Source organism: Rattus norvegicus, chromosome 16, assembly GCF_036323735.1.
Source record: "Rattus norvegicus strain BN/NHsdMcwi chromosome 16, GRCr8, whole genome shotgun sequence".
Taxonomy (NCBI): Eukaryota; Metazoa; Chordata; class Mammalia; order Rodentia; family Muridae; genus Rattus; species Rattus norvegicus.
In genome coordinates this window covers 82592439-82611093 of record NC_086034.1, presented here as the reverse complement: position 1 = coordinate 82611093, position 18655 = coordinate 82592439, and the positions used below count along the sequence as shown (strand labels likewise).

General features: G+C 47.1%; 1 protein-coding gene across 1 annotated transcript in view; it reads right to left on the bottom strand.

The window, feature by feature from the left end:
* Rasa3 (RAS p21 protein activator 3) overlaps window positions 1-18655 on the bottom strand; it is a 113972-nt gene that overhangs the window by 60434 nt on the left and 34883 nt on the right. Inside the window, 1 exon segment of the mRNA NM_031574.1 lies at window positions 1932-2049. Coding sequence (NP_113762.1) covers window positions 1932-2049 — 118 coding nt within the window.

The following is an 18655-nucleotide window of genomic DNA, read 5'->3' as shown; positions in this document are numbered from 1 at the left end:
CCAATATGCATATGTAATAAAAAAAGAGAGAGAGAAAGAGCCCAGACAACAGCCTCCTAAAGCTATCTGTAGGGAAAGAGGACCATCAAGGGCTCATGGATGCCGGGTGGGGCACACTTGAGGTGTACATCACAAGGGTTCTTAGTCAACGGTTCAAGGGAACGCAGATCTGGGGCTCGGTGGAAACGGGAACCCGACCTAAGGGCTGGTCTCACGAACCACTGCCTCTGTTTGGCTCTCAGCTCTGCTTCCCACATCTGAGGTATCACATCTAGGCCCCAAATTAGAAACGATGATTCCAGTTTCTAAACCCGCCGGTTTCTAAACCTGCAAGTTTCTAAACCTGCCGCCATCCCTTGCCCCTCGGAGGGGGTTCCCAGCAGATATCCTTCCTGCTGACTTCACAACACTGCCATGGTCCCCGGGGCATGCTGATGGCCTTATAGCAGCACAGCGCTCAAATAGGAACCTGCTCAGGTGTCCATAGGCGACAGGACCGTAACGCAACGCTGCTTCATCCCAGCGTCTTCTTCAGTGACCCCACCCAACACTCTTCAACAGACCTGACTCCTGACAGTGTTTTCAGTCATCGTTTCTGTTTTTTCTTTAAAAAAAAAAAAAAATCTAAAGTGTGCACAGATAACACAAACAGCTGTAACCATGGGACCTCAGCAGGGTGGCTTCAAGGCAGACAGCACGGATATGCCATCCACCCCCCTCGGGGCGGGCAACATTAGTGGTTTCCCAAAAATTAAACTCATTAAAAGTCATCAGGACACGCTGTTTGCTGCCACTAGGCAAGGATATAATTCAGCTGCTAAAAATGCTCTTAAAATCAGAATAGTGTTTTGAGACCACACAACCCATAATTCTAAACCCAAAAGGTGGAGTCCCTGGCTCCGGCTGTCTCCTTTGATCTTGAAGAACCGCAAGTGAGGCTGGCAGGGCCTGCCTTGATGATATTCTTGGCTGCCTTACTGGCTCCGACGGTAAGGACACAGCCTCCTTGCTGTTTCCACACTTACTCGCAGGTCGCTGCTAAGGGCTCTTCAATGTCACTTCCTGTCCCCACATGCTCCCAGCCACATCCAGACCCCTCCTTAGACTGGAAGCTTATTGGCAAAGCAAGGTCTGAGCCCCAGGATGCTGGGGCCAGAAATCCACACTAAACATCCACCCTAAAGGCGAAAGCTCTTATCCCAGACGTCAAACTCACGAGTCACGGGTCCTGTTCTATTCTCATTCTCCTTGGCTGACCCTCCCTTGCTCAAAATGTGCCAATAAATGCTTTCTGGATCTTTCTCCTCAGTTTACAGCTCTCTGTACAGAGCCTGCGTGTCTCAAATTTTTTTTTCTAAAGAAATATGGTGCCAGGAGAGGAAGCTTTAACACATTTCCTTTCTTAAAACTCTCGCTTGACTCTTAATGCAGACTTTTTAAAAAAAAGAGAGAGAGCTTTGCAGATATGAATGTTTTGCCTACACACACATGGTGTGCACTCCTGGCTCCCACAGAGGCCAGAAAGGGGAGCCATTCCCTGGGACTGAAGGTAAGAGCGGTGGTGAGCCACCTCATGGGTACTGGAACCAAGCCCTTTGCAGACCCGTTCTTAACTGCTTGGTCATCTCTCCAGCCTCGCTTGCAGGCTTTCTCCAGAAGTTCTTCTCTGGTCCAGGGAGAAAGATGTGGCTCTAAGAGTTCCCCATATTTCAGGGCCCTGGAGATCAGGAACACTAGCTCAGTAGGCCAGAGGCTCAGTAGGCCTACTACAGCCCACACCTGTGGGTACTTCTTGACAAGAAAGCCTCGCATGTGCAGCCTGGCACGGGCAGGGAGGCAAGCAGGCACTCAGAATCAAATAAATAAATAAAAGAAAGATAAATAGAAGCCAAGTAAGTAAGAGTCGAGTAAAAAGGAGCAGCGGACATTACCAGAGTGACTTCTCTACGATTTTGGTCCGGAAAACCTCCTCCTGGTCCAGGTTCACAGTGCAGTAGCAGTCCCTCATCTTGTTTGGCCCCGGGTAGGAAGGGAGATTCTTGGCTTCACCTGAAGAGTCAACAAGACACATTGCCAGCTTAGCACGGATCGCTCAACATCCTCGTTGTCACACGCGTCCCGGCTACCACAGAGCAGTCAGCGCCTCGGCGTCACTTGCAGGCAGGCGTGTGCCTTCACCTCACTCTAAGTGTGGTTTGGCTTTCGGAAAAGTCAACATGTTGCCTAGGGCTATGCTTGTCACACGTGTATCCACCTCTAGAGCAAACGGGGAGAACAAGTGCCACCCCGAGTCTGCTTTCCCTCCCGGGGTAGCCGGCATCATTGCACAGCGAGAATCCCTGCCTTAGGATAGAAGACTATTGTGGCCCACATTGGTCCCTTCCATTTGTAAAAACTTGAATCAAGGTATGTGGGATGATGTCATTATGCAGGTGAAGGCAGGTACAGGATAGAACAAGGCCTGTCATTGGGTGAGAAGGAAGGATGGGCGGGAGAAAAGTTTTAGAGGAGGAGGAGGCCAGAGAGAAGGGCAGCTGAGAGAACATGGAGGCTGATGTTAAGATTCCTCTCTGCACGTTTGCAGGTTGTTAGGAATATTCTTAAGGGATGGATGTGTACGGGATTTTGTGTGTCTCTGAGCCAACTTTATCTTATCTCAGTGGGCAATTACATCTTATCAACTGGATCAGAGGTTGTTGTGTTGTGTGTTCTTTCATGTGGCGATTTAATTGAGTTTAAGTGGTGGCTGGACACACTGGGCCTCCACGGAATTGGGATGTGTATGTCTGGCATGGCGACAACCTGCCTTGGGGACTAGATGGGTAGAGAGTTTGTTGCAAGGCTCAGAGAGTAGCCATCGGCGGTGCGACATGGGTTGGAGCAGGGCGGGTGAGATGCTTGGCTGACTGAGATGAAAATATCTAGCAGATGTCATGAGGCCCCACGGTTCTGGATCTAGTGTGGGGTAAGAGAAACCTCCATTTTTAGTTTTACCGTAACAAAGGTAAAAGGTACACAGAGTGCAGTGCCGTAGCCATCTCTAAATATAGGGCAAACACAATCACACTGCTGGGCACCAACATCTCAGTCCACCATGCTCTCCTTCCTCTCACTTTGGATATCTGCCCCTTTCAGCAGGGCCTGGCATGCCTCTCTCACACGTCTCCTGCCCATCTCAGCTCCCAACATTCTACTTCCTGTCTTCGTGTCACTGATAGCTCTGTGTGGCCAACGGCTCTGTGTTGCCGACAGCTCTGGGGTACCCCTGTGAAACCATGAGTATCTTCTGTGACTACCTTATTCCACTCAGCCTGCATCCACACTGTGGGATGCTATGGCACAAAAGCAGAATGTCCCCCAAAGACTCATAGGATACAGGATTGGTCCCCAGGGTGGCACCACTGGGAAACACTGTGGTCTTTGGAGATGAGAGGCTTTGGGTGGGTTTTGAGATTGTTCCCTTGAAGGGTTGTGGGACTCTGATTTGTCCTCTCTCTTTTGCTTCCTGGCCATGAGGTGAACAGTAAGTGTTACCAGTGTCTTGGCAACCCCCTCCTCCCCCGAGACACAAAGCCACGAATCCACACCGTCTTGACCTGTAACCTCCAAAACTACAAAACGATGTGAGATTTTCATCTTTTCGAGGCTGAATACCAACCCACATTTGCACAGACAACCTTTTGTCCATTCATGTGGGCTTTTCTATGTTTAATTTGATTATTATGACTAAGATAGAAGGACTCACTTTTCATTCACAAAACTATGATTTGCCAGTTGAGAAAAAAGTCTAAAAGGAGAAACCTGCTTTGGCCCCTGTTTTCCTAGCATGGGCCCTTCTTCCTCTGAGAAGCCTACAAAAGTTTTAAATGTGTTTGGAGATTGCAGGAGATTCTGAGGCAGCCAGTGCTAGCATGTGCTGCAGAACATTCCTGCCATACTGCAGCTCTCTGTCCATAGATAAATCTAGGAGGTTTCCCAAACCCAGCCATTAGCTCCTGGGCCAGAAGCACAAAATAGGTCTAAAACTGTCTGAGCCATATTGGTTCTAAAGGGACCTAGCACCAGATGTCTATGTATAGTAGTCCATTAGAATAAAGAGAGGCAGGACACCATTCCATCACATCAGCATAAAAGAAGAAGGGAAGTTGAAGACTCAGTTTCCAATGTTTTGCTGTTGGATAGCAATTTCTTATAAGTTGAAAGCTTCTATTCTGGAAAGATGCTCCTTAAGACTCAGAAAGAAAACAACTCACAAGTCTCAGGAAGTCCCTGAAACTTACCAGAATTACATAGTCCCTCTTTCCCCAAGATTATATAAAGAGTCAGGTCTGCTTAGAAGAGGTTCTCCCAGTTGTTGAATTGCCAGTCCTGCAGAGATCTTCAGGTTTACAGCTTTTGTGAGTTGTCACCCACACTTGGGTGGGCTTTTGTTGATTTAGCTGCTTTGAGTTGTTCCTGCTCTTGTACATAACTCCTCATCTATACTCCTTTAAGTAACCCCAGCAAACTCAAGCTGGATTTTTGGTGATGTCGATACTTTGGTCTTTTGTTAGCTGACTATTGGATGAGTAAATATTTGTTCATGTCTTCCCTGGAGTAGTGCTAAAAACTGTCAGCAAGACATGAAGACACTTGCACCTGTCAATATCACTATGTTGATATGGACAAGCAACACAATCACCCAAGCCATGGTAGAGCTCTACACTTAAGGCTGGATCTACAGCATCAAACAGTCTTACCCTCCTCAAGTACAATCAGATACATATGCTCAGCTTTGTGAAGGAAACAATTCAACCAGAAATATACCAACTTACAAACTAGTCAACCAAAAAGTCCACAAAGCATCTACCTCACTTTTAAACTTGTCATTAAGGTTGTTCTCCTGAGTCATGGAATGAAGATTAGTAAGAGTTTTTTTAATGAGCAATATTTTTTATATTGCATTTTATTCCTGATGACCTGTGTCAATACATGTTATCTCTTGGAGCTGCCCACAGGTCTTAACATGCATGAGGCTATTTCAACAGTGGGAGGTTAGAGTCTGTTTGGGGCCTCAGTTACCTCTACCATGAGAAGACAAGACACTGGGCTCTAAATCTGACTAGTTCAAAGATCTTGGAGTTTTTTTATGTAGGAGTGTTGGGGAAGCTTTACTCAAGCAGGTGAATACTCTACCACTAACCTCCATTCCTAGCCCTCTTATTTTAAAGATAGAGTCTTGCTAAGTTGTGCGGGATGGCCTTGAGTTTGGGGTCAGCCACCTTATCCTCCTGAGTAGCTAGAATTCCTGGAGTTAAAGGACCATTGAGGAATCATCTATGACCAATAGTGGTTCAGAAAAAAACCATAAAGAATGTTTCTTGTAGCCACCCTTACCCTAGAAACACAGCTCTCCTAGAATGTCCATTTCTTCATGGGTAGAATCAAGACATGACCAACCTGTTTAAGGCAGGTAAAGCTGAGCCCAGCCTCCACACATCAGAAAACCATCCTCTACCAGCTTCCCAAGACACAGGGCCCTTGGATCACAATGAATTCACAAACAAGAACAAGGTTCACAGAGCTAAGCCCCAAGCATAGCTTCCCTGCTGGTCTTAGAGGTAGCACTGCAGCTCCAGCCACATGGAAAATGAACTCTCCATCCCTTGCTCTAGTTGGAGACCAAGGGTTCCTCCAGAGTTCACAGACTTTGAGTTGAAAAAAAAAATCACTGAATGCTACTAACTTCCTGGAAAACACCTTTATGATGTGAATTAAAGCTTCCCTTTCCTTTGAATTTTAACTGTTTTCTTTGTTTTTATGTCTGGGTTTTTGTTTGTGTGAGCATATGTTTTTACAATGAGTATACAGTGAGGAGTAGATAGCCACAAGTTGCCCTGTTTCATGAAAGACAATGTTATTTTAAAGTCCTATGGGAGATGGTTTCCTGGAAGATAAAGAACCAATATCCTGCTTATTATTCATAAAAAGTCAAAAGAAGAGAAATTGCAACAGTGTTTCAGTTTATTATCCATACAGAGTCAAAAGAGGAGAAATTGAAACTATGTTTTCCTAAGAGGGGGTCTAGTCAGTAGGACTTACTCACTAGCACTGCAGTTTGATCACTGCCTTCTCCATGTATCCCACTCAGACGGGAGGGGTTGGAGACATCCTGGCTGCTATGACAACAGCAACACCAGATAGCAGATGAGTGTCCGGAACCATCCTTTAGCAAGCCATTCTGCCCAGGAAGACAGGAACAGTTACGCATCTGCCCTGTGCCTTCTCCGGGCATCCCTAGACTTGAGGATCTGTCTGTATCATAAAGTACCAAGAGCAGTGAGTGATCCCAAATAAGCACAACCAGCTTAGAGACAACAGGCCGCCTGGCTGCCAGGTGTCAAGGACACATAGGATGCAGGTGTCCAAGCACCCATCTGAGTCTGCAGTACCTTCTTGTCTCCTCCCAAACTGCGTGAGTTTCTTTTTCTTTTTGAAAAATTGGTGCATATTTGTTGTGTACAGCATGGGCTTTCATAAAGACAATTGTGTATTACATGTTTTGATGACATTCACCCCAGTTTTACCCTTTCTCCTTAGTGCACCCTTCTTCCCACTAGTCCTATTTCATCTCTCAATCTTCTTTCTGTTTTCATCACACTCACAAAAAGATAGACAGACAGATGGACAGACAGACAGACAGATGATAGATAAGATAGGATAGGATAAGATAGGTAGACAGACAGACAGATAGATAAATAGATAGATTGATAGAAAGATAGAAAGGTAAGGTAGGATAGGATAAGATAGGTAGACAGACAGACAGACAGACAGACAGACAGACAGATCTGCACTGGGGAGGCAGAGGCAGTGATCTCTTGTAAGTACAAGGCCAGCCAGGTCAGCATAGCTACGGAACAGCTGAAGCCACACAGAGAGACCTGGACTAAGATTAAAAATAAAGTAAAATATACTGTAGAACCGGCAAATCAGAGACAACATGAGAGCTGTGGTGGTTTGGATAAGAATGACCACCCCCCCCCCCCAGGCTCACAGATTTGAATGCTCTGTTATCAGGGAGCAGCACTATTTGAAAGGATTAGGAGATGTAGCTTTGTTAGAAGAAGTGTCACTGAGGGCGGGCTCTGAGGATTCAAAAGCTCAGGCCAGGCCCAGTCAGTGTCTCTCTCCTCCTGCTGTCTGTGGATCCAGATGTAGAACTCTCATCTACTTCTGCCTACGTGACACCATGCTCCTGCCATGATGATAATGGACTGAACCCCTGACCCTGTAAGGCAGCCCCAATTAAATGATTTCCTTTATAGGAACAGAACACTGACTAAGACGGCATCCATCTTTCTGTCTGTTCTTACTTAATATGAGGGTCTCCAGTCACATCCGCCTTCCAGCACCTGACGGAAGTCCACACTTCTTCATGGCTGAATAAAATTCCACTGTGCATATATGCAATTCCTTTATCCATTCCCTGCTGATGGGCATTTAGGCTGGTCTCTTGACTTGACCACTAAGAACGGTGCTGCAGTAAATGTGGGTGTGAGCAGGCTCCTCTGTGGTGTGTCCCCTTGGTCCTTTAGTTAAGTGCTCAGGAGTGGGATAGCTGGGCCACGGGATGGTTCTGATTTTATTTCCTCCTGGAACCTCCATAGAGCCTGGACAAACCTACATTCCTGTTGGCTGTGTACGTTCCTTTTCCTCCACATCCTGGCTACAATCTGTTGTTTGTCTGAATGACAGGAAGTCTGACTGTGGCAAAATGAAATATCAGTGTGGTTTTGGTTAATTCCCTGAGGGCTGAGGGGGTGTCTCTTCATGTTTATTAGGACTGGGAGGTTTGAGAGCTGTGTGCTCATTAGCCCCAAAGTTTGCGCGCGCGCGTGTGCGTGCGTGTGTGTGTGTGTGTGTGTGTGTGTGTGTGTGTGTGTGTGTGTTTTCATTCTTTGTAACATCCTAGATACTAATCTTTTATCATATCTATATCCTATAAAGATTATTTTCCTATTCTGATGGCCGACTCTTCTCTTGATAACTGTTTGCTTTGCTGTGCAGAAGCTCTTTAATTTCACACCGCCCATTGATCAATTGTTGGCATTCTTTGCCAAGTCATCGTAGTCCTTCTCGGAAAGTGTCTGGCTATGCCTGGATCTCAAAGTGGCTTCCTAGAACAGCTGCAGATTTTGAGTTCTTACGTTACCATCTTTGGCCCATTTGGGGGTTGATTTTCAACAGGATGAGAGATCTACCTTCGTTCTTCCATACCTAGACATTTCCAGGTTTCCCAGCACCGTTGGTGAGTGCTGTCTTTCTTATATGTCTTTGTCACTTTAGCAGAAACGCACGTAGTTGGAGCAATGTAGGTTTATGTCTGAGAACTTGGGACTGTTTTCTTCTAGTTCTGATTAACATTGTCATTGGGAATTTAAAAGAGTTTTAATTGTGTGTGGTGTGTGTGTGTGTGTGTGTGTGTGTGTGTGTGTTTATACATGTGTGTGGCTGAACGGATCTGTGTGCATGCATGTAGTGGCCAGAAGAGGGTGTCATATTTCCTCAGGGCTGGAGGTATAGGCATGTAGGGAACACCCAGCTTGACACATGGGTGCTGGGATCTGAGCTTGGGTCCCCCATAATCACAAAGCAAATCTCTGAACTGCTGAGTCAACTTCCTGGTGCCTTGTTGGTATTTCAATGGGGACTGAATTGAATCTATAGATTCCTCTTAGCTAATCGGATATATATATACATCATATACATATATATGGATATTATATATATATGAATTCATTTGTATATTTTGACCCATCCTTGCATTCTTGATATGAAGCCCATTTTGATCATGGTGAGTGATACCTTGGATGTATAGTCAAATCCAGCTTGGAAATATTTTACTGTCTTTGATTCGGCCTTCCTCAAGGAGATTGGCCTGTCATTTTGTTATTATCCAGTGTGATATGAGTGTGAGACCAGCTTCATAAAAATGAGTTCAGCAGAGTCCCTTCCCTGTTTGTCTAATGGGACAGGCTGAGGAGCACTGATGTCAGCTGCTCTTGAACCACGGTATAACTCAGCTGAGAATCTTTTGGGGCCTGGGGTTTTATTAGTTGGGAGTCTTTTTAATGAGTGTGTGTGTGTGTGTGTGTGTGTGTGTGTGTGTGTCTGTGTGTGTGTCTGTGTGTGTGTCTGTGTGTGTGTCTGTGTGTGTGTGTCTGTGTCTATGTGTCTGTGTGTACTGCCTGAATGTATGTCTATGTACCACATGCAGACCCCTTGGAGGCCTGAAGTGAGGGTTGGATTGTTGGATCCCCTGGGACTGGAGCCGTAGATGGCCGTGAGCTACACTGTGGTGCTGAGAGTAGCCCTCCAGAAGAGCAGCCAGTGCTCTCAGCCACTGAAGCATCTCTCAAGCCCCAGACACCTTTTCCACACTGGTTCAGTTTTAGTGCTTGTCCTGCCCCTACTAAAGGTGTTTACATTGTTTCGGCTTAAGTTTGGTAGGTGATATGTGCCTAGAAACTTACCTGTTTCAGCTAGATTTCTCAACTAGAGCGTAGGCTTACAAAACATGCCATGATAATCCTCTGAAAGTCGCTGGTTTGTTTTTTTTTTTTTTTTTAATGTCTCCTTTCTCTCTCTCCCCCTCCCTCCCCTCTCCAATCTTGTCCATCTTTTTGCAAAGTCAGCTCCTTATTACAGCGCTCTTCTGCCTTCTCTATTTTATTGATTTCTCTCCTGATCTTGAGTATTTCTTTCCATGTGTGGTTTTAGGTTTGGGCTGTTGCATTTCTAAGACCTGGGTGCACCCTTGAACCTCGAATCTTATCAGACACGTTCCACCCACTGGGCTGTGTGTCCATCCCATTCTGGTAACATCAATACCCCCGTCTCCTGCCCCTTACTTCTCCAATGACGATTCATTCTTCAGTAGTGTGGTTTTTAAGACCCACGAGTCTGTACATGTCCTGAAGTTTCTCTCGCTGCTGGTTCCTAGTTTTACTCACTGTGACCACAGAGAACACAAGCAATGACTTCAGGGTTTTTGTCTTTGCTAATCCTTGCTCGGTGCCATAAAATGTAGTCCATTTTACAGGAAATTCCTCAGGCTGCTGAGAAGAATGTGTATGCCGTGGCGTTTGCATAGAATAGTCTGTGGCCATCCAGCAGATCTACTTCACCATTTTGGTTTTCTTTTGTGACAGGGTCAGCTATGCAGCCCCAGCTAACTTTGAACTCACCCTGTGGACCAGGCTGGGCTTCAACTCACAGAGATCCACTAGCCTCTGTCACCAAAGTGCTAGGATTAAAGGGATATACCCCCATGCCTGGTCCATATTTCATTTTTTAATATTGTTAAACTCAAACTTCTCTTCATTGAGAGTGTGTGTGTGTCTCTGTGTGTGCATGTGTGTATGAGTATGTGTGTCTATGCATGTCCATGTGTGTGTGTGTGCACATATATATGCACATGTGCATGTTTGCAAGAGTGTGCATGCATATGGGTGTGTGCATGTGTGTGTATCTGTGTGTCCATGTGCATGTGTATGTACGTGTGCATGTATATGTTTACCTGTGTGTGTGTGTGTGTGTGTGTGTGTGTGTGAATGGGTGGGTGTGTCGGGGGTGCATGTGTATATATCTCTCTGGCTGTGTGTGTGGACACAGGAAGAATAGATTACTGAGGTCAATCTGTCTCTGAAGATAGTATGTGACACTCACATATGGACTGCTACAATCTCTGGGGATAAGCCAGAGCTGGATGGGGTGCAGCTGTCCTAACAGTGCCAAGCACAGGTCCCATTCTTAGAGCCACCTAAGTAACCATTCTCACCGTAGCAGCTCCAGTAACTACATCTCCAAGCCTTGCTCCCTGCCGGGGGATTTCCCAGACTGAGAACACACCACCAGAAGTCCAGCTTGAACACCAGTAAGATAGACTGCAGGCCGGCCTAACTTGAGTCTGAGGAACTGGGAAGGATTGGGCTGAATGCTGTTCCCTCCCTCCAGTCTCCCCCCAACTGAGGAGGGTGGGAATGGCCACCGGGAGCCAAGGCTTCTCTGCCACACAGAATCTTTGAATCAAAAAATTGGGCCTCGGAGTTTACATCTGACAAGATCGTGTATTATAACAACACTTAAGTGTTTTTCTGAAAAGAAGGCTTTTGCAATTAAAATATTCTATTCTTGGAAGCTGTTTTTACTGCCTTGTTATTTTAGTGAGTCCGGACTTATAAATCACATTACACAGTCCGTGAGCATGCTGAGTTAGACAGCTCAGGAGCCACAAGCCTCCAAACAGAGTGGGCCCCTGGGAAGAGGCACACAGCCACAGCTCGACCCTTCCAGTTTCCACAAACGACAGGAAGCCCTTGACAGTGAGAAAATCGAGCACAGAATAAGTCTTGCATGGAAATAAGAAGGCTGAGAATTGCAAAGACAAGGAAAATTACATCTATCCATCCCTAGCTTGTGGGAACAGCATTCCACTGAGCTTCTGGGAAATGTGGTATAACATAATTTTCTTATTTTATTTAAAAAATGAAATGCACTGACTCTCCGGGAGGGATTTACCAGACATCTTATGTAGGTGATATTAAATAATGAATCAGACACAGTAATAACGAGTCTTCCGTGAAGACTTTCAAAAGATGCAGAAATGACGCCCTATTTTGTACCCCATTAAGAACAGCTACAGCATGGCTAAACTACAAGTTCCCAGAAAAGATTTCTCAGCAGAAGAAATGGATACTAATCAAGGGGGAATTAACTCTAGGTTGTTCCCTCCCTCCACCCATGCTTAAAAGAATCCTGATAAACATGTCCTTGGAGGCTCTTCTCTCAGCTGGGCTCTGAGAACATCAGGGGGAGGAGCTTACAGGTCCACAGCAGCAAGCAATGGAACAGGCCCTTCCCACAGCAAAAGTCTTTCCCTTCAGGCTTATGCCCTGGAGGCTCTGCCCATTCATCCCTTCTTCTTATTGGTCCTCTCCTGAATCCTAGTGACAAGCCTGGGCCTCAGCTGCTCTTTGCATTCTGACTCCTGAGCAGCACGTGGGAAAATAGAGTACGGGGACCCTCCAACCCTTGAGATGCAGTAACGGAAGCCCCGTGGGAGGAGTCAGGGTACTAGTGTCGCTGCTTCTAACTTTTGAGATACAAAGTAAATGAGCGTGGCAATCTTACCAGCCAGGGATAGTAAACTAAACTAATGGAGGTTGGCATTCACAAAAGAAGAGAACACTTCACAGACACACTACCAGCAGACTGACACGCCCACAAATGGTCCACATTCCGCCATGCCACTAGCCAAAGACCCGTGGAAAGAGGAGAAAACTCAGGGTTCCACGTGAACCCATTCAAATTCACAAACAGGCAAGGAAGCAACTGCACTGTATATAGATTTTCATACTGACCTACACCGCAGGTCCACAAGCTCTATGCACCTGAAGGTTACCTGTGCTGGGTGGCTGCCACAAGCACAGAAAACCTATGGTGACACCTCCAGGTCAGCACCCAGGATTCTATCCCAGGTGTTTATGCTTCAGGCCGACCACAGAGGTGTTCTAAACTTCCCTCACAGTACAACTTCTGGAGGTTTTTCGGGAGAGGAATACCCACTGTACACCCAGGGTCTAAATCCTAGAGGACCTAGAGGTTAAAGATTTCCGGACCAGGCATGAATGCTCATGGTGGCTCTGGGACACAACCCAGGCTAGAGACACTGGGTTTCTGCCAAGAGCTACTCTTCATAAACCAGCTCACAGCTGCAGCAGGAGGCCAGTGACTCTTGGTCCAAGATAAAGAGATTTTTTTTATTACTGACTCCAAAGATTGCTGCCATTTTTAATACTCCAAGGAGCGGCTGAACACCAGTGCTGTCTGCACACATCTGCAAAGAGTCTGCACACATCTGCAAAGGAGAAAGGACTCCTGAGACATGCATCCACCTGTTCAGAGGCTGTGGACAAAGAGGTGGGGGAGGGGGAATGAATCTCTGCCTGTAAGACACGAAAAGAGTTGCCTCTAAGGAATCATGAGCTGGAAGGCAGACAGAAGCAGAGGAGGAGTAGTAATCCCAACCTACATGATGCCTGACTCCAACCAAAGCCAGCACAGAAGGAGCCATGCTGAGCCGCAGGCTCTCCAGGGAAAATATGCACGTGTGTTTATACAGGCTCGACAAAGACCACTCAGGCATTGCATGAAGCACGGCACACAGCACACCAGAAGTACGAAAGCGCAGAACGACCTTCATTGAAAAGCAGATAGATTTACAACGCTGACGAGTCCTCTCCACTGCCTTGTTCCCACGGCCGAACTATGGTTGCCATGGAACTGGGACCTGACTCTTAAGCAAACAAAATGGCTTCTTCAACATGAGTGTCATAGAGTGTGTTTGCCTTAAATTCTTCATCAGGCCTCATCGAGCCTCACCCTAGGAACGCTGACACTTCCCTAATCTGTCAATGTCCCAAGTGACCTGGTTGGTCGAAGTATTAAATCCTGAAAATTTTTTATATAAATAAATTTCACGTATATGTATGGAAATATATATGTGTATATATTTCTATATACACACTATATATATACACTATATATACACACTATATATAAACTATATATATACTATATATAGACTATATATGTACACTATATATATAGACTATATATAGACTATATATATATATATATATATATATATAAGATACATGTGTTACTAGTAACTATGGGTCAGCTTCCGATATCAGATCTAATTTACACCCACATTTTCCCCATAATTTTCTAAGCCCAGACCATAAAAAAATAAACAAACAAACAAACAAAAAAAAAATCCCTGCCACCAAAGAGCCTAATGTGCCCATCCCCAAGCTGCCACTGGGCCCAAGGCAGGAAGTCAAGATACACACCAAGTACATACGAGAGCGGCCAGAGGAGAAGCATCCAGGGATGAACAGTTGGGTGCTTACCACACTCACTCATCATGCAACATATTCCATTCAAGACTCTGATCTTAAACAGAACCGTTTGTGTCAGCAAATCAAGAACTTTCTTTAGATCCTGCTGTGGCCGGAGGTGCCATGGCAGGTTAGACAAGTTACTTGTGTGCACGTCTTAGTGTGTGCTAGGACCTGCCTGGGAGCTGAGGTGGGAGGCACACGACGAAGACCAGTGGGGTAAAAGTTATGTGGGCCTCTGTGGAAGTGGACACGGGCACCCACGGAAAGCATGCACATTGCTTCCCCTATCCTCTGGCTGATTTATGTTGGAGGACCGCAGGGCAGCTCCACCGTTAACCAGTCAGTGTACTGAACGAACAGGAGCCTGTTTCAGAACTGCCCTTCACTGAGGGATAGACCAACCCTGAGGGGTCATGCTCTGTCACCAACATCCCAGAGGACTAGAACACTGTCCTCTCCAGTAACACACCGTCAGTTGCCAACCTGCAGGCCCCCAAATAAGTGGGGGTATTGCTGATATTGACAGCTGTCCCAAACTATAGCCCCAGTAATGCCGGGAGAGGGCTCTCTCCAACTGTCAGCGTGTGTCATCCAACAGTCATATATCACATCCCATCTGGCCTTCAGGTTCTGTCTACACCATAGCAGCCACAGAGGGGACCTGTTCATACACCTCTACAAGCCCAAACCTGATGGACCCATTACAGTTGTCAGAACGACTGCTCTCTCCTGACTCCTGCATTTGCTAAATAAAAATAAAGGATCATAAACACCTACAGGCTTTCGTTGGCTTCTGGTCTCATTATGCCTCTGCTCAGCACCCCCACCAGACACCCACCCTCTACAAACCACCTCCCTACCAACTATTCCCACCACTACCAGCCATCCCCACCAGCCACCCACCCCCCAACAGCCACCCACCAGCCCCTGCCAGTCATCATGACCACCACCATCCACCCCCACCCCCCACCAGCAATGCCCACCACCCTATTAGCCGTCAGCACTACACCCACCAGTCACTCGCAGGCCCCCACTAGCCACCCCCATTCCACACCAGCCAACAACAATAGACACACACACACAGACACACACACACACACACAGACACACACACACACACAGACAGACACACACACACACACACACACACCACCCTGCCACCACCAACCACGGCACCCAGCAGTTAAGTCCCAGGTGTCACTGGCTTCCAACACAGTCCAAAAGGTGCAGTGGTCTTCGATGACGTTCTCTGGGGAGGGCCATGGACCAGTTTCCTGGGTGCTGGGTACCTGCATTCTAGACCAGCAATGAGCAGGCCAACCTGAGCTCCTGGGTTGCTGACTATCAGCCCAGGGAGAGCATTCACTGCTAGTCCTTAAGCTAGCTGAGCAAAGCCCCCAAGGTAGATCCGGGTACATTTTAAGTTCTATTTAAAGTTAAGTGTCACTACCATCGTGCGCTACACTTAGGAAATGCCACACTGCTATGGACACACAGGACACTGCTGCTGACGGTGGCGATCTGGGGAGCAGAGGTAACGACCCGGCCTTTGCATAAGAAGCTATGATGTGATGCTTTGCTTCCCAACGTCCACGTGGGTGCCCTACTCTACCCACAGTGTCCTGCCACTTCAGAGGCCCGTCCCCTCCACCCTCGGGCCCAGCCCAGCTAACAGTGGCTCTTCTCACAGCTCCACAACCCGAGTCACTTCTCAGGTGATTCTCTTGGGTCACCCTAAGCTGCTCCTCTCCTCTCAGAGCTTAACCCTGGAAGGAAGGGAGTCACGACAGCCAGACACTCAGAGTTCCTGTGTTTGGGAGCGGGAGGCTAAGTTGCCCTGTATGAGGGTTCCCGCCTCATCTCTGTGTCTGTGTGCTGGAGTGCTGCTTGTCCTGGCTGCTTGTGTGTGTCAACCTGACACAAGCTGGAGTTATCACAGAGAAAGGAGCCTCCCTTGAGGAAATGCCTCCATGAGACCCAGCTGGAAGGCATCTTCTCAATTAGTGATCAAGCGTTGGAGGTTCCATTGTGGGTGGTGCCATCCCTGGGCTGGTGGTCTTGGTTTCTATAAGAGAGCAAGCTGAGCAAGCCAGGGGAAGCAAGCCAGTAAGTAACATCCCTCCATGGCTTCTGCACCAGCTCCTGCCTCCTGACCTGCTTGAGTTCCAGTCCTGACTTCTTTGGTGATGAACATCGATGTGGAAGTGTAAGCTGAATAAACCCTTTCCTCCCCAACCTGCTACTTGGTCATGATGTTTGTGCAGGAACAGAAACCCTGACTAAGATGCTGCTCCTTAAATCAACGAATAAAAATCAAAGCAGGAAAGAGATCCAGACATCACCAGCGACTGTCACTCACAGCTGGGAAGCCTCGGCTCTCACAGCCACAGGCAGTCAGACCTGGGATCCAGGTCCTTCCGGTCTCCTAGGGGGCTGTCTCCAAGGCCTGCTGCAATTAAGCTTTGGTCTTAGTCACTAAGCCAGTGGGGTGGGAAGCTCAGGGTGGCTGTGAAGGGAAGGAAATAAAAGGAAACAGAGTGGGCCGGAGGATGGCGAGGCTAAAAAAAGGAACAGTGTTGGGAGGCTAAGGCCAGCCCGCACCAGAGGCTCCCAAAAGATGTGGAGCTCCTGGGAAATGTGCCCTGGGAAGGCCATCTGAATAAAACCTGCTTTCCTGGGGAAGCCCGTGGACCCTTCAGAAAGGACTGGAGGGCAAGGAAGTGACAGGAGGTGTCAGAATAACAGGCCAAGGGCAAGTGCCAGGTTGAGAGGGAGAACCCTCTCCTTGTGCAGGGAGCCCATAGAGGAAGGCCTGCTCTGGAGAAGGCAGGATTGGGGGACAGAGGGTGCCAGCAACCGTAAGGTTCCCCAGCGCTGCACACTGTTCTCCAAAGTGAGGCGTGTCAGACAAAGCTTGTCTCTCTTGTGTCTTGGGTGTTTTGTTTTGTTTTTAACAGCTCTTCTGAGACAACATTTCAACACCCCACAGTACACAACTGACTAGTTCCCAGGAGAGCAGCAGAGTTACGCAAGCGTCACCAAAGCCAACATGAGAACACTCTCGTCCCCTGGAAGAGGCCAGTCCTGCTGTCCCTTTCCCTCCAGCCTGGAACCCTATACCACGTGGTGACATTTCTTCTCAGGGTTCATTTACACTGTAGTGGCTTGCGGCTGTGTACGACTTCTCTGCTTCTCATGCTGGGTGATATTGTACAGCGTGGATGGACCATGGGGATGGATGCTGGGGTTGGAGCCAGCATCCTGCTTTCACGGCACCAAAAGGCAGAGAAGGAAACACTCAGTGAGGTCCAAGTTTAAACCAAGTGCAGCCACACTCCTGCACACTCATCGAACAGCCATGGTGCCAACTCCTGCCTCTTCAACAGCCAGCCTCCCTGCCATTTCGGAGCAAATCTCCTCCAAGCTGTCTGCTGGCTCCCTGCTGAGAGAGAGGGGAGAATGAAGCCAGCTGCCATCTTCACTGAAAGAGTGGGCATTTCCTTCAAACTGAGGGATTTTTCTGTGTCTACAAATAAGCCTGCTTTCTTTTTTCTTTCTTTCTTCTTTCTTTCTATCTTTCTTTCTTTCTTTCTTCCTTTCTTCCTTCCTTCCTTCCTTTCTTTTAAAGGGCAAAATAGTCTTTTTTTTTAAATTGGATATTTTTTTATTTACCTTTCAAATGCTATCCCCTTTCCCCACCCATCCTCCACCCCTTCCCTCCTCCACACCCTGATATTCCCCTACACTGGGGCATTCAGCCTTGGCAGAACCAAAGTCTTCTCCCATTGAGGCCCAACAAAGCCATCCTCTGCTACATATGCAGCTGGGGCCATGGGGCTGTTCATGTGTACTCTTTGGATGGTGGTATAGGCCCTGGGAGCTCTGGTTGGTTGGTATTGTTATTCTTATGGGGTTGCAAACCCCTTCAGCTCCTTCAATCCTTTCTCTAACTCTTCCAATGGGGACTCCATTCTCAGTTCAATGGTCGGCTGTGAGCAGTCTCTTCTGTATTTGTCAGGCTCTGGTAGAGCCTCTCAGGAGACAGCTATATCAGGCTCCTGTCAGCATGCACTTCTTGGCATCAGCAATATTGTCTGGGTTTGGTGGCTGTATCTGTATGAGCTGGATCCCCAGGTGGGGCAGGCTCTGAATGGCTGTTCCTTCAGTCTCTGCTCCAAACTTTGTCTCCATATCTCCTTCCATGAATATTTTTGTTCCTCCTTCTAAGAAGGACTGAAGCATCTGCCCTTTGGTCGCCCTTCTTCTTGAGCTTCACGTGGTCTGTGGATTACATCTTGGGTAATCCGAGCTTTTGGACTAATATCTACTTATCAGTGAGTGCATACCATGTGTGTATTTCTGTGGTTGAGTTACCTCACTCAAGATGATATTTTCTGGTTCCATCCATTTGCCAATGAATTTCATAAAGTCATTGTTTTTGATAGCCGAGTAGTATTCCATTGTGTAGATGTACCACATTTTCTGTATCCATTCCTCTGCTGAAGGACATCTGGGTTCTTTCCAGCTTCTAGCTATTATAAATAAGGCTGCTATGAACATAGTGGAGCATGTGTCTTTGTTATATGTTGGTGTTGTGGTTTGCCCTAAAGTTATCTGTATTCCGATGCTAATTCCACTGCCCCAAGGACAGCTGCCTAGTCACGTACTCAGAGCTCAAGTGACTTCACCAGAACCTTTTCCCATTCAAT